This window comes from Citrus clementina, unplaced genomic scaffold (assembly GCF_000493195.1).
Source record: "Citrus clementina cultivar Clemenules unplaced genomic scaffold, Citrus_clementina_v1.0 scaffold_9, whole genome shotgun sequence".
NCBI classification, from domain to species: Eukaryota; Viridiplantae; Streptophyta; class Magnoliopsida; order Sapindales; family Rutaceae; genus Citrus; species Citrus x clementina.
In genome coordinates, this window is record NW_006261964.1 from 25,971,339 (window position 1) to 25,988,061 (window position 16,723).

The 16,723-nt window shown below is 36.0% G+C and overlaps 1 protein-coding gene across 1 annotated transcript; it reads left to right on the forward strand.

Moving 5' to 3' along the window:
* Positions 1–389: 389 nt before the first annotated feature.
* LOC18031353 (zinc finger CCCH domain-containing protein 54) lies at positions 390–1,639 on the forward strand. Its single transcript, XM_024188142.1, has one exon. It carries the CDS (start codon positions 794–796, stop codon positions 1,637–1,639), a length of 846 nt encoding a protein of 281 aa, XP_024043910.1. The 5' UTR covers positions 390–793.
* The last annotated feature ends 15,084 nt before the right edge of the window (positions 1,640–16,723 follow it).

The following is a 16,723-nucleotide window of genomic DNA, read 5'->3' on the forward strand; positions in this document are numbered from 1 at the left end:
AAGCGGGCAATCTTTGTCAGATTCAAGGTTCATAACATTGGAATCAATAAAGATGATAATAAACGAAAAAAATGATACCACCTTACCAATTTGGCCAAAACATGGACACGTAGCCGTTGATTTGTAGGCATCTTGTCTGTGGCACAATGAGGTTATGAAGAATCTCTTGCCTATGGATGCCATCATACAATAGAAGCCATATCCACTTCATGGCACCAAGAAGACGTCCGTTTCCGTTAGATGAAGGGGCTAGATATTGGAGTTTAAAAGTAACTCATTATGGTTAGTTTTTAACTCAATATCATCAAGATGAGTTAGTTCACTTCATTGCTCACTATAAATGCAACTCTTCCCTCAACACTCGTCTTCCCTCATTCTCACTGCTTCCTTTTGAAAACTCCCCTTGATCCGTCTCTTCATTTCTCTTCATAAAAAATGGATAGTTTCTCTCTTCCTCCATTTTCATTTATATATTTCCTTCCCCAATTTTCATAATCTCCCGTAATTTTCTAGCACTTTCTTGTTTGTTTCAGCTTAAAAATATCAATCTTTGGCTCTCAAAATTTTCTTATTTATTTTTCTACATAATTTGTACATAATCCCTCTTCTCATGTATCAATTTTGAAATTTATCAGGTCCTTTTCAAGATTCCAATTCATGCATAATTATTTACATTAAAATCTTTCAGTTTTTGAAACCGTTGAAACTTTTGTAAGTGGGTGCAATTTGTACATATCTATCCAAAAAAAAAAAAAAGATAGAAAAGACAAAAATATTCACTTTGAAAAAAAAAATGTTGAAAGACAGCAACAATTGTGTCCACGATTTCGCTGAGCATCCTTACTGCGACATAAATCTAAACCCTATTGAGGCAATCGACGGGGAAATCTACGGCGCTGATGAGTTCCGCATGTTCGCGTACAAGATCAGACGGTGCACGAGGACCCGGACCCACGACTGGACGGACTGCCCGTACGCGCACCGTGGGGAGAAGGCTCAGCGTCGGGACCCACGCAGGATACCTTACTGTGCCATCGCTTGCCCCGCGTTTCGAAACGGAAGGTGCTACAAAGGCGATTCTTGCGAGTTCGCTCACGGCGTGTTCGAGTACTGGCTTCACCCCGCCAGGTACCGCACACGTGCATGCAATGCCGGGAGGTTTTGTCAACGTAAGGTTTGTTTCTTTGCTCACACGCCAGAGCAGCTCCGTGCTGAGAGCAAAATCAGGTGCAATTTTGCGTATAGGGGAAGAATGCACGGTGGAGTTTGTCACCATCACCATCATCAGAATCATCAGAATCATTTCACCGCGGGGAGTACTTGTTCATCAGGATCGGGATCGGGATCGAGCACGACTACTAAAGATCATCATTTTGTCACATCATCAGCAATGACGATGATGAACATGCCCGAGTATATGATGTCGTCAGTGACTTCACCAATATCGACTGTGAATAGTAGTGCTAATAATTCTGACGATCAGATCAACTGCTTTGATGGGGTTTCAGAATTTTTGAAAAGCATTAAAGCAATGAAGATTAGGGATGATAATAATAAAGCTAAAAGTCGTGTTGTTGGATTTGAGGTTTCGGATTCGGACTTACCAAATATTGAATGGATTTCAGATTTGGTGCAGTAAATGTGATGAAGACGAAGAAGGCAGTAAAGCTTGGAAGACCCTTGCGAGCTTGGGAGTAAATATATATAACATTGCTTTTATTATTAATACTGTTTTACGCGTAAAAATTGTTAATGTGGGTTTTTAGAGAGGCCGTGTCTTTCTATAGTTTATGCTTTTTGTTTTTTTCTTTTAATTTTATGTTTTGTTTGTTGAAGTTATTATTTCCTTTATTTTGTTGCCTCTAATATCGAGTGAAGTAAGTTCATATGTAATTTTTGTTTAATTTGATGCATGTAATCATCTATCGTTTTGAAGTGAAAACGATTATGTATGTGAGTTATATGTGATTTTCCCTTAATTTCTTTATTTATTTATCTTATTGTATTTTGGCATTAATTACTTAATAAGGTTTTCAAAACCGATTTGAATTCATTGCTGATCTAATTTTCGTACTGTCTTATAAAGCTGTGATTGGTTTTTACTGAATAAATTATACACGTGACAAAAGATTATGAAAAGATAGTAACAAAAATTGAACTAAACGATCTGAAGATTCCTTCTTCGTTTGTCTTCCGTGGGCTTCTTTCGTTTTCTTTGTATGAACTACGAAGCAGTTTGATGGTGAATCATTGACATTTTTTTCTTTTAATTTTATTCGGTGAATTATATAATACATTATGGGAAAAGATTTGAGGCCATTCGCATCAAGCAATTTTTCATATGTTGAAGGCCGGAATACAGAAATCTACTAATGTTGCAAAACTAGAATAAGTGTTCTATCTATTTTTACTATAATTCATATTCTATATCTGCAATTTTTCACATGAATTGATCCGCGTACCTACCAAACCTGATATTCCTTAGCATATATGATACTATACCTGTATAAAGTTCAGATGCAAAATTTATATTTGCCGCAATCTTTCATTCCTGAAAAAATATCTTTTTAGATGATAAGATAGCTAGCTAGTAACTATTTCGTACCTTGATAGTGTTGCATATATCATCAGGCAAATCAACAGAGATTCAATTTTGTATCCCAACTTAATTTGTAGGTCTATTGCAATTGGATTCCTTAATACTTTTGAGTCTCTCAATTGAATCGAATTGATGAACCTGTCGATTGCTTGTAACTACATTATATAAATAAAATAAATAAAATCACACTCATCATTATATAAATAGTTGAACAATAAATATCTTATAGATTTGGTTGAATCACCACTTGGTAGCTTTTGGGTCAATTACCTAAAGATCTTAAATTTTGTATCACCTCATATACTAATTAAATTCCCATAAATTCCCATAAAGTGAAATAAGTCATGCGTGGTTGCCTATTTGGGCTAGTTCTTACTATCAAATAATCATGTATTTCTCAAAATTCACTTTTGGAAAGTGTAGCGATCAAATCCCCAAATCACGACACGATTCTTTCTTTTTTGACCTTTAGCATTCTACATAAATTAACTGTTATTATGGATTTGTAAATTGAGAACCAATCCGAGTAAAAAGTTCATCTAATTAATATTATAAAATTGTTCCATATTTTTTTGATCAGTTACTTATTGTTCAAGTCCTCTTGATGAACAATGTTGTCCCTTTCTAGCTAGGGATTCAACCTTCTTTTACGAGGAGGTTATGGTAGTTGTTTGAACAGGCCGCTGCTTGCGTTTGGTTCAACTTGTAGGCCTGTAGATTGAATGCAATTCCATGGTTATATTTCCTTTCATACGATTCATCATGCATAGCATTCCCTTTTTAATATTCCAAATTATTTATTTTGTTTTTGAACATTTTAAGGGTGTAAGGCGCAGTATTTCTTCTATCTACCTCTCTTTCTCTTTTATGGAAAATGATAAAGGAACTAAAAGAAGACTAAAGGACGACAGAAACGCAGTGCCCACTGCCCTTTCACGCGTTTCCTTAGTCTTCTTTTAATTTTGCGTGGGCCCATAATAAATAATCAAAATTTAGTTTTTTATCTCTTCCCTCCCCAGCCATATTTTCCAGTCCTTAGTTTACTCCCCTCCTTTGTTCTTCCCTTTCCATTCATCTGGAAGGAAGAGGAAATCGACCCCCAGCAATTGGTCATCATTCCTGGCCGGTTGGTAAAATGCAAACATTTCTTCATGATTATCAAATAACATTCCAAGAGCTGGCTCACATATGTTCGGTTCCACAATTTCATCTATATCGTTAGCTCTTGTTTCTTGCAACTCTTCAAATGCATGCTCATTTTCCAAATTCTCCATTTCTACAAAATAATTAACATTTGTATTATGAAACTTATATAACATTTTTGTCCAGTAACGAAAATTCCTAACAATTTAAATATATAAAACACATCCACAAATTTTTATAATTTATTCCATTATCTCCAGCAATTTAAATTATAAAATCCTAACAACTTAAATATATAAAACACATCCGGAAATTATTATAATTTATTCCATTATTTTCAGCAATTTAAATTTAAAAAATCCTAACATATATAAAACACATTTAGAAATTGTTATAATTTATTCCATTATTTCTAGCCATTTAAATTAAAAAAAATCCTAACATATATAAAACACATTCAGAAATTGTTATAATTTATTCCATTATTTCCAGCCATTTAAATTAAAAAAAAATCATAACAATTTAAATATATAAAAAGCAAAAATCTACGAATTTTTACAAGATTATTAAATATTCTAACCATTTAAATATATAGAACACAATAAAAATTTTATTTGAATGTAATGAGAGTCACCAACTTACCAATTAATTAGTACCAATTTTATCAAGTTGCCTCTGTTTGCAGATCGAGATCTAACTTTTTCCTTGTGATAAGCGAGATGCAGAGAGGGAACTGATTTTTCCTTGTTAAATGCAGATGGCTCACGTTAAATGAGAGGTGAGAGATGGAGAGAGGGAGGACAATAAGAAAAATTGATTGTAAAAAAATGCTGCTATTGTCACCTCTTTTCGTTACTTTTGTGGTTTCCTTTTCATTATTTTAATATTTTCTTTTGATTATTTTATTTTTTAAATGAAAAAAGTAACAGACAAAAGATGATGAATGGAGTTGAAGCAACAGACAAAGGGACCCACGTTTTTGTCGTCCCTTTATCGTCCAAGAGTTCAAATAGCAGAACTCTTTATTTTTATTAAAAAAATTCCTTGTTCTATAGAAGTTACTTTTTAGAAAAAAAAATTGAAATTGTCAATGACTGGAGTAATAAGGACTTGAGCAATTGATAAGGAGTGAAAGCGAAGCTTCAAATGAAGAGCTCCTTGTGTAATTATATACAAAAAGTATATAAATTAACTTGCAACTAGGAATTAGTATTTACGGGCGTGAACATAGCAAACTTCATAAGGCCATGAAAAGAACAAATTTAAGAGGTTAGTGCTGGGCACGGGTAGGGTTGGGATTTTTTAAAAGAGTAATCCTTTTGGCACCCCTTCGTTATGAAACTCCATTTCTTTTAACATGTTCTATTGTGAGAGGAAATTACATAAAGTGAATATGAATTTAATAATTGTCTCTATACACGAAGATCATGGAACTCATTTCTTTTAAATCTTAAGAAATGATACAATCAATTTTTTTTTTATAAAAATAGAAAATAATTTTGAGATGATGAATGAATAGATTATTTAATAATAAAAATTTTATTATGAAAAAATGTGTTTATGATTTAATTGGTACTTCGTTCAGATAATAGCTAAATTTAATTAAAATATTTTGTGTTTCTTCATCATGTGAGAAGTTATGATAAAAAAAATGGGATTTCATAAAAATTAAAAGGGCTGTTAAGAAACAAAGTTCAGACAGCAAGGGGAAGATGGAGATAATCCGCCTACTTTTACATTTCGTGATAAGCTGATGGAAACGCAATATGATGTAGCTAGGGGATGACATTGCTGGAAGGAATGAATTTGTGGGTGTTGAAAGCAGCAGCTGTGACCAGTCAACAGTTGACCTCAGTGACACATTGGCATGCCACCTGAGCTATACCCATTTACAGTTAGCTGATGAAAGAAATGAGATGAATTCAATGAGGTGGCAAAACAGTTATACAAAGGAATATCAGCACATAGGAATGAATGGATGGAGGTTCTAGAAGCACTATATCATTGGCTGATGAATCACGGATCAATTTCTTTTATTTCCAATTGTTGTCCTTAGCTAGCTGTCATTTTGTTCGTTTGTGTATAAATAGACAATTGCTTGTAAACCTTTATTTCATTCAAGTTATTCATATTATACAAATGCTTCCGGTTTGTGCTCTGCTTGCTTAAGAAAGCAATTCTTAACGAATTTAAGTGTGGGCAGGGATGATTATATTGAAATCGAGAAGGATGATATAGTCATTAAGAGAGATGGCATAATTCCCTCAATAGCTTTTTCTTAAAAGGTGCATAACAACTTATAAAACCAAGGCAGGTGACAGTGGTAGTGAAATTACTTGGCCACATGATTGGTTATAAAGCAGTTGTTTCAAGATTGGAGGCATTGTGGCCAAATATAAGGGATTTTCAATAATTGATTTGGATAATGACTATTACCTTGTTCGCTTCTGCTCAGAAAATACTGTTGAGTTTGTACTTACTCAAGGTCCCTGGCTTATTTTGGGACACTATTTGAATGTTTAGCAATAGACTCCACACTTTAATTGCTCTATTGAGAAAATTGAAAAGATCTGTCTTCCTAGAATGCCATTACACTATTATCACAAGAAAATTATTCGATTGTTAGGTTATGTAGTTGGGAAAATTATCAAAATTGATTATAATATGGAACTAGCCATTTGGGGCAAGTTTGCTCGGATTGCCGTCGAAGTCTACTTTGATAGACCCTTAATCTCGCAGTTTTTGTTGAATAGGAAAATTCAAAAAGTTGAGTATGATTCCCTCCCAACCATTTGTTTTTGGTTGTGGAAGGTATGGTCACACGAATTCTTCCTACCCCGAAAAGTTGAATATTGAGCCCCAAAGATGCTAATGTCAAAATACCAAATTCAAATAAAATCCCCAACGACAAGTTATCATTAGCTCTGACTGTCGAGAAGGTTACTCTAAACTATGGCCCTTGGATGGTGGTAGCCCAAAAAGGAAGGAATCAAAATGGGAAAGGGAAGGAGAAAATTCAGGATTATGTTAATCATCAAAATGGCAACTTCAATAGAGGATCTAAATTTGGGGTTCTTCTGGTTGATGATGATGGTGGGAATAATCAAAATGAGGGCAATGAATTCTTAATTGCCATTTTGAGTAACAAGGTGCCCATAATAACAGATCCTCATGCTTTGAATGAGAGTAAACATTCTGCTATAAGAAAGAACTCCCTTGATCAAAATCTAGTTGATAAACAGCCCTCACGAACCCAATATAAAAAAAAATGTTACCAAAACAGCCCATAAAACAGATATTTTCACTGAAACAAAATGGTCCAATCCTATGCAAACCTTTAACCTCTCACATACCCAATCTCACAACCATGCTCCACAAACCTCCCAGGTCCCATCCATTTCTCCCTTAAGCTTAGACCCGCAACACCACTCTGCAATATCTTTCAATACCAAAGAGCTTTTTCTCTAGACCCAAATCCCTCTACTTCTGCGAATTCTGCATAGACAACTACATTACCTAAACATCAATACCAGTCACATAATCCTATAAGAAAGCCTTCTGACGTGGGAATGTTGACAATAAATGAGGACATGGAGGAAGATATTGATGACAGTGATTATCTGGGCACTAGTGATGAAGAGGGCTCGGGAACATCTGAAGATGACACCTCCTTGGTTAATGAGGAAGACATGGAAGTGGAGCTGGAGGTGTAAAGGCCGCTACCGTGAGGTTTTTGCCATGCCAAAATTCTTTCTCTTTCGTTTTAATTGCCATTATGTCTTTCTTTATTATGTTTTGGAATGTTTAAAGAGCGGATTTTAAAGATTTTCGTCTAGCTTTTAAAACTTTAATCAAGTCTTTCAGCACTGCAATGGTTGTTTTGTTGGAGCCCCAAATTAGTGGAAGTAATGCTGACGCTTTTATTAAAAATTATGGGTTTGAACATTCCCATCGGTGGAAGCAGAGGGATTTGCTAGTGGGATTTGGATGCGTTGGAACGGTACATATGAAATAAATATTATATGGAACCATAAACAATATGTCCACTTTAAAGTATTTGAAAACAACTCTTTAATTTCTCATATCACTACTGTCTATGCAAGCCTTATTCCTACAGTCTGAAAACAACAGTGGAACCAATTGGAGGAAATTGCAAACAAGACTCAATGACCTTGATTAGTAGGGGGTGATTTCAACACAATCCTCTATGCTTTTAAGAAGAAAGACGATTGTTGAGTGTTAGAAAATGCATATTTATAAAGGAGAAAACCGTCATTTTACATTTCAAGTCTTACTAACACCTTTACTTTTATGAATTTAACCTTCTTTTGATTTAATTCCGTTTGTTTTATTTTGATTAAGTATTTTATGTATTTTAGGGGCATCATAGTCATTTCACAATAAACGAGAGATCAGATGGCAAAACGAACATCACTTTTGAACTCAAGACGGTCAAAAACCTTAGGAGGAGCATAAAAGGAAAAATAGCATTGTTCACATGTACGGTACTATTCACGTGTACGGTACTGTATACGTTACTGTTCACGACACTGTTCACATAGACGGACGATGATGTGGCATTGACCGATGATGTGGCATTGACTGATGAGGTGTCACGATCCCGTTGGGCTAAAATTCTTATGTACTGTTGATGGTAACGTGGCAGCATATCAGTGGACGAAAAATCTCGCGTACGGTACATGCATCACATAGGATTATTTTCAACAAAACCGCGTTACTATTCATCCAGGTCAAACCGCATTACTATTTATCTGGGTCAAACTGTGTTACTGTTCATCCGCGTGATCAAACCGCGTACTGTTGACTGATGACGTGGTGCAATCCTGAGCGTCCAAACTGTTTTTAATCTGATGACCATGATTTACTCTATGTATCTATAAAAAAGGAGCCTCTCCCCCCTAATTTGATAGCTCTGAATCCATTTTTGGACTCCATTTTCTGTAATTCCCTCTCCATCTTGTATTTTCTTCGTATTTTAATAAATTTTCATTTTGCCCCTAGTTCAATTATGAGTGGCTAATTTTCTTTCAAGCTTGGGTTGAAGGTGAAGTCTCAACATGTGTCATGAGCTTTATTTGGTAAATTTATTTTCTCTTCCCCTCTAGTTTTTGTGGATGTTTTGACTTCTCGTCGACAAATAATACTAATCTTGTCTAGTACCGCCTTGATTTCACCGGCCCTCTAGTACAAGGTTATTATTATTTGGCACGATAAGCCCTTAGCACCATATTGATTAGAGTATGGTTCATGAGGTGTGGATTCCCCCCTCATGATTTAATTGGTATTAATAAGGAATATTTAGCCCATGATGCATGTTGATACGGATCCAGATACCCAAGTACGTCATTTCAATAGATTTCGCTTCAATTTATTCTCGCCATTGCAATTCCAATTTTAGAATTTATTATCGCCATCTTAATTCCAATTTTAGGATAATTTAAATCACTTCCACCACAATTTCAACCACCCATTTACAAAATTAATTCTACATATAATTAAAATCCACCTCCTCGTGGGATCGACACTCGTCACCATTGATCTATACTACAATAGATTCGTGCGCTTGCGAGTACATTAAAATTTGCACAACAACGATGTCAACAATAAAAGTGATGTTTGCTCCTTGTTCAAAAATTGGTTTCAAACTACTAAGCTCTGTGACCTTGAATTCAAAGGTCCCCACTTCACCTGGTTGCGTAGAAGTCTTTACAAAAAGCTGGATCGGGTTGTGTGTAATGATGAATAATTTGACTAAGTATACTGGGAATATGGTGCTGCATTTGCCAAAAGTGGCTTCGGATCATTGGCATGTGCTTGTTAAATTCAGTGAAATTGAAGCTATTTCAAAAGCTAATAAACCATTCTGATTCTTATCAGCTTGGCTCACAAATGAGAAGTTTGGGGAATTTGTTGCTTCAAATTGGAATTCTAATACTGCCTGTGTGGATATGGTTCAGGACTTCACTTCTAAAATTTTGCAATGGAATAAAGTGACATTTGGAAATATTTTTCACAGGAAAAGGAGACTCTTAGCCAGACTTGGAGGAATTCAACAGGCCATTGAAGTCAAACTTACTAGAAGTCTTAGTCGGTTAGAGAGGAAATTGAAAAATGAGCTAAAGGAAGTTTTTACTCATGAGGAATTGTATTAGCATCAGAAATCTCGGAAGGATTGGATTCTGTTGGGGGACTAAAATACAAATTTCTTTCACCAAACCCTTTCGAGGAGACAAAAAACCGTATTACAATTATCATGGATGATTCAGGTTCTTGGCTTTATGATATTGAAGCGATTAAACACATGCTATTTGTTTCTTTTCTTCCCTCAACAATAACAATGACTCTTGTTTTATTTCTTATCCTCACAGAGGCTATTTTCTGAGTATTGAAGAATCCACAAGGTAATTTCTTATGTTACAGGTCGATAATGATGAAATCAGGCAAAGCTTCTTTAGTATGAATCCTCTCAAAGTTTCGGGTGTTGATGGATATCCGACTATTTTATATCAGAGCCAATGGTACTTGGTTGGTGATTCTATATGTCGACTGGTGAAAGAAGTTTTTAGTAGCCGCTGATTACCAGACAATATTAATCGTACCTTGTTAGTGCTTGTTCCCAAAGTTGGCAATCCCATAAGCCTAAAGCTATATCGACCCATCAGTCTCTGTATAGTCCCTTACAAAATTGTCACTAAGTTGATTGCTAATCGATTAAAATGCCATTTTACCTGATCTCATCGACCTACAGCAAATAAGCTTTGTCCTAGGACGACATATTATTGAAAACATTCTGGTGGCTCAAGAGGTTATTCATACAATGAGGAAAAAGACTGGAAGTGTGGGGTATATGCTAATTAAAGTTGACTTGGAAAAGGCATATGATTGGCTGAATTGGAGTTTTATCTTTAAAACTTTAATCGAGGTCGGAATACCCATGAATCTAACTCGGATTATAATGGAATGCATTACTACTGCTCCGATGAATATGTTCTCTAGAATGGTGACTTGACGAATGAATTTAAACCTTCAAGGGGGATTTGACAAGGTGACCCCATATCTCTTTACATTTTCATACTTTGTATTGAGCGCCGTAGCCATGGTATTTGCAATGTTGTTAATGCTGGGGAGTGGAAACCGATTCGTTTGTCATGTAAGGGGACCCCTTTAACCCATCTTTTTTTGGCGGATGACTTGCTTTTATTTGCTGAAGTTTCCCCTAATCAAGCTAAAATTATTAATGTTGTCCTAGATGATTGTTGCTGTAGCTCTAGGGAAAAGATATATAGAATAAAAACTAACCTTTTTTACTCTTCTAATGTCTCAATGAGTGTGGCGAAGAGTATTGAGAAAATTTTTAGTTTTACTATCATTGATAATTTTGGTAGGTATCTTGGTATGCCCTTTCTTCATTCGCGAGTGACCAAGAGTACTTACCAAGAAATTATGGATAAGGTGGAAAAAAGACTGTCAACTTGGAACGCTTCTTACATTTCTTTAGTTGGCCGAATAACTCTCGCACAATATGTTCTCCAAGCAATTCTTATTTACGTCATATAGACGACGAACCTTCCATCTAGTGTTAAGAACAAGATTGATAGAGCTTGTCGACGCATTTTATGGAGTGGTACTACAAAAGGGAGAAAGCTTAGTCAAATTAATTGGAGCACAGTTTGTAAGCAAAAAAATAGTAGGGGCTTGGGGTTAAAAGACCTTGATATTATGAATCAAGCTTTGCTTATGAAGATATGTTGGGACCTTATTTCTTTGACTTAGAGCCTTTGGACTAAAGTTTTGAGCACAAAATATGAGATTAATGCTTTGAATCCACAGGCTGATTTGCCAAGCAAAAATTGCTCTTATCTTTGGCGATCGGTCAGTAAACTTTGAACAAAACTCTTATGGGTATTGATTGGTCTATTGGAAGTGGTGAGAAAGCAAAATTCTGATAGGACTGTTGGCCCATTAAAACTCAACCTCTCCTTGATTATGTTGTTGCCCCAGTTTGTGAGGACATCCTTTATAGAAATGTAGCTGATTTTGTAACTACGGATAACCAATAGAAGTGGAAGATTTTCAGGCTTTTGATTCTGAATCATATTCTTCTCAAAATTGCTTCAATTTAACCGCTAAAACTTGAGAGAGGATATGATCAAATATATTGGTCGGCTTCCAACACAGGTAATTTCACTGTTAGATTTGCTTATCACTATCTTGCAGGATTTAGGCATGAGGATGAGGAATCGAGTTGGCTTCTTACTTGGCGATAAAAAAGGCCTCAAGCTATTCATATTTTCATTTGGACTGTGTTGCATGACCAACTCAAGAAAACATGGGAGCTTATGAGATGGCACATCGCTTTTAATGGCTTTTGTGATCGGTGTGGATTGGATTTGGAGAGCACTCTTCATATGATTAGAGATTGCCCTATGGCTCAATGAATTTGGAATTATTTCATTCCAAAGAGCTCCCAAGTATAATTTTATTCCAAGCCGCTTAAGGAGTGGATAATCTATAATCTTTAAAGTAAGGAATGGAATGGATGGAGCTTAGACTGGAGTTACATTTTTGGTATCACCATTTGGAGGTTGTGATACTAGCGGAATAAATTTCAATTCGATAATGTTTATGTTAATAGCAAGTACATGATTCAGGACATGAAGACGCGGGCTGAGGAAATCAACGCATTAATGATTGCTTGTTAGCTTCGGCAGCCAACAAAAAAGAAGTATGGATTTATTGGTCGCCTCCTATATGGCTTTGGTGTAAACTTAATTTAGATGGTTCTTGTAACAAGTCTAGATTTTCAAGTGCAGGAGGTATCATTCGAGATCACAACGGCAAGTGAATTCGAGATTTTGGGTAAAATATTGGCTGCTGCTCGATTACAGTTACTGAGCTTTGAGGTCTTTATCAAGGTTTACTGATTGCTTGGGAGATTGAAATTTGGTGGATATTGGTGGAAGTTGATAGTTATGTGTAACCTAACTAGTTGCCAACTCTTTTATACCCACTAATGACTATTCTCAACTTATCCTATCTATCCAAGATCTTTTGAAATAAGAGTGGCATTTTGACATTAAGCCTATTTAACATGAGGCTAATTTTATTGTCGATGCTCTTGCTAATTATGCACACTTTCTACCCTTGGGTCTCCATGTTTTTAGCTCTTTTCTAGCTTTTATTAATCACATTGTTCTCCATGATATGTATGGGGTTATTGATCTTCTGTCATCTGGATCACTTACCCAGTCAGCATCTGTGTAAGGTACTAAATCAAGGTGTTCTGACTTTTAGAATTGTAAACACATGTTAGCAGTGTTCTTTAGGTACCTCAATACTCGTTTGCAGGCTATCCAGTGAGATTGTCTTGGGTCAGACATATATTGGCTCAGCTTGTTGATAGAGTATGCAAGTTCTGGTCTTATTAGAACAACATACTGCAAACTTCCTATAACACTTTTGTAAAATGAAGGGTTGTTAAGTTTGGCACATTCATCTTTCTTTAGCTTCTCTGCTATGCTGAATGGAGACTCTATTCCCTTGCAGTTCTCCATCTCAGTTTTAGCTAATAAGTCTTGGACATATTTAGCTTGAGAAAGTAGAATGGAATTCTGATTTCTTATGACCTGTATCCCAATGAAGTAGCTCAAATTTCCTAGATCTTTTAATGCAAAGGCTCCACTTAGCTTTCCTATCACTCCTTCAATTCCTTTACTGTCACTTCCAGTGACAATTATGTCATCCACATACACAAGCAGAATGATTATTTCAGCACTGTTCCTTTTAAAAAATAGTGAGGTATCACACTTTGAGTTGTTGAATCACCAAGAGTACAGAGCACTCTTTAATTTGTCAAACCATGTTATGGGTACTTGTCTCAGTCCATAGAGAGCCTTCTTACGTTTGCATATGTGATTTGACCTTCTCTTATCTTCAAACCCCTCAGGTTGTGGCATGTACGCTGGTTCTATTAACTCTCCATTTAGAAATACGTTATTTATATCAACCTGCCTCAACATCCAATCATTATTCACAGCCAAAGTCAAAATTATTCTAATGGTTGCAGCTTTGACCACAGGGCTGAAGGTCTCATTAAAATCAAGTCATGGTGTTTGTAAAAATCCTTTCACAATAAGTCTGGCTTGTATCTATTTATGGTGCCATCTGGATTCTCCTTCACTTTGTACACCCACTTATTTCCAATGAGTTTGTAGTTCTGGTCATGTGGTATTAAGGTCCAGGCTTGGTTTTTTATTAGAGCATTGTATTCATCTTCCTTGGCTTTTCTCCATTTAGGGTCCTTCAGTGCCACAATTGAGTTTTGGGGTAAAGAAGTTTCAGATTGAGTATATGCTTGATAAACTTTTGGTTTAAAGATTCCTGCTTTTGATCTTGTGATCATGGGATGTAAAGATAAATCCTTTTGAGTATTGGAAGCTTGAGTGTTTGGTTCTGTTATAGGAGGCAGGGTGCAGTTTTCTTCTGAGGAGTTTGATGGGAATTGAACAGGAGAGTGGTTGTCTGATATGGTGTTGAGGTTCAAATTCTCACGTGCTTCATCTTGAACAGGATTTGGGAGCTGTTCTGAGTTTCCAGCAGTGGCCTGAGATTAACTATGAGCTGCTTTTTGTTGTGTTGACTCAGAAGGGATACTGGTGGAGAAAGATACAACTTGAAACTTTTCAAGAACTGTGGGGGAAATATTTTGGTCAGTGAGCCTATGCTTGCAGAAATTTGAGTCATTTTGAAAAAGGAATGAGTTTTCATTAAACTTAACACTGGTTGAAATGTAGACTATTCTTGAATGATGCATGCAAACATAGCCTTTATGACTGATACTAATACCCAGCAGTATGCACTTGGAAGTGTGGAAATCAAATTTATGCTTGTTGTAGGGTCTCAAGTATGGATAACATTCACAACCGAAAACTTTGATTTGAGAATAATCTGGTTTGGTGAGATGTAGCAGCTCAAATGGGGTTTTATTTTCAAGTGTAGGTGAGGTCAATCTGTTTATGATGTAAGTGGCATAGCTGAAGGCTTCTTGCCAATATTTTAAAGGCATTTTGGCCTGAGCTAAAAATGTTAGGCCAGTTTCTACAATATGTCTGTGTTTTCTTTCCACTTTTCTATTTTGTTCATGTAAATAGGGGCATTAGTGTTTTAAAGTTATTCCTTCCTTTTTGAGATAAGGTTCAAATGTTTTAAACTCCCCACCCATGTCTGTCTGTAAAGCCTTGATTCTCATATTTAACTGATTTTCTATTTGATTTTTAAACACAATGAATGTGTCAAGGGCCTGTGATTTTGTTGTTAAAGGAAACAACAATGTGTATCTTGTTTTTTCATCCACAAAAGATATGTAATATTTGTGTCCATGGGTTGATGGAATAGGTGCTGGTCCCTAGAGGTCACTGTGGATTAGTTCTGAGGCTGTGCTGGTTTTAGTTTCAATGCTTTTAAAGTTCAGTTTTGATTGCTTTCCATACTGACAAGCATCACAAAATGAAGGAAAAATGTTTTTATTGATATTGAGTTGATTATATGACAGTAGAGTTCTAAGATTCATTTCATTAGTTCTAAGATTCCTACTGCTTGTTTTGTCAGCCTCACTAGACTTAGCAACACTATTAACTACATTAGTACCGATAGACTCATTACTACCAGCACTGAAATTAAAACACATCATTGACATAGGATTGCTAATGCAACTTATTGACTCAGGTTTGGAAGATAAAGATAACTCAGCAGCATATGTGACCTTGTGCCACTTAAATGAGTAGGCATGCATAGCAGCTCGTATAGTCCATCTCTAGCCACTCCTTTCACCAGAATTTTCCTTTGGCTCTTGTCCTTGATGAAGCAAATAGATTTATAAAATTCAACATCAATATCATTATCATGAAGCAATTTAGAAACACTAATAAGGTTTTTGGCAATATCAGGCACACACAAAATATAGTTTAGTTTGATGTGTTTGTGTAGATTGTAAGTGGGTCGTATGGAATAACCAATATGAGAGATGTGAAGTTTATTACCATTACCAATAATGAGCTTATCATTACCTTGGTATTCTGAGTTCAAGTTCATGTTCCCAATGGCATTAGTTACATGATTTGTGGCACCACTGTCAAGGTACCAGGCATTGCTGCTCTGTCCTTCTATTGAGGCCATATATGCTCATTTTCTCCTATTTGGCTGTGGTACATAATTTTTCTTGAACCTATGCCAACACTTAGCAGCTGTGTGACCCATTTTGAAGCAGATTTGGCATAGACCCTTTGACTCAGAGCTTTCATTTTCTGCAACAGCCTTGCCTTTGCCTTTGTCTTGAACATTTTGGTTTCTCTAACCAGGGCCACCATTTCCAGAGCCACCATCAGGGTTTCTAAAGACTATCCCAGGTTATTGTTGATTACCAAATCTTTCACCATTGCCCCAGTTCCTTTTACCATTTCTTATTTGTGTGAAGTTGGCCTCAAGTGACCCTATGCTGAGATTTTATTCAGTCCTAGTTTCTTGGCTGAGGAGCATGCCATACACCTCCGATAATGAGGGAGTTTCTGGCATAGAATTAATGTTAGTGACAAAAGAGTCATATTCAGGTCCTACTCCAGCTAAGACACACATAATGAAGTCCTCATCACTCATATTATTTCCAGCTGCTCTAAGTGTGTTTAAGATGGTTTTCATTCTAGAATAATGGTCATGAATTGTAAGAGACCCCTTTTTGGTGGTTTGAATCTGTGTCCTCAGGTATAGAACTCTAGCCCTTGTTCTTGCACCATATTGATTGGCAAGAGTTGTCCAAACTTCACATGAAGTATAACAATCCACCACAGTGCCAAGGACACCTTCACAGAGTGATAAGAGCAACCAACTCAGAAGAATGTGGTCCTGTATCTTCCAGATTTGGTAATCTGGATCTGGGGTGGTAATAGTAGTTTGGTTAGGTCCAGG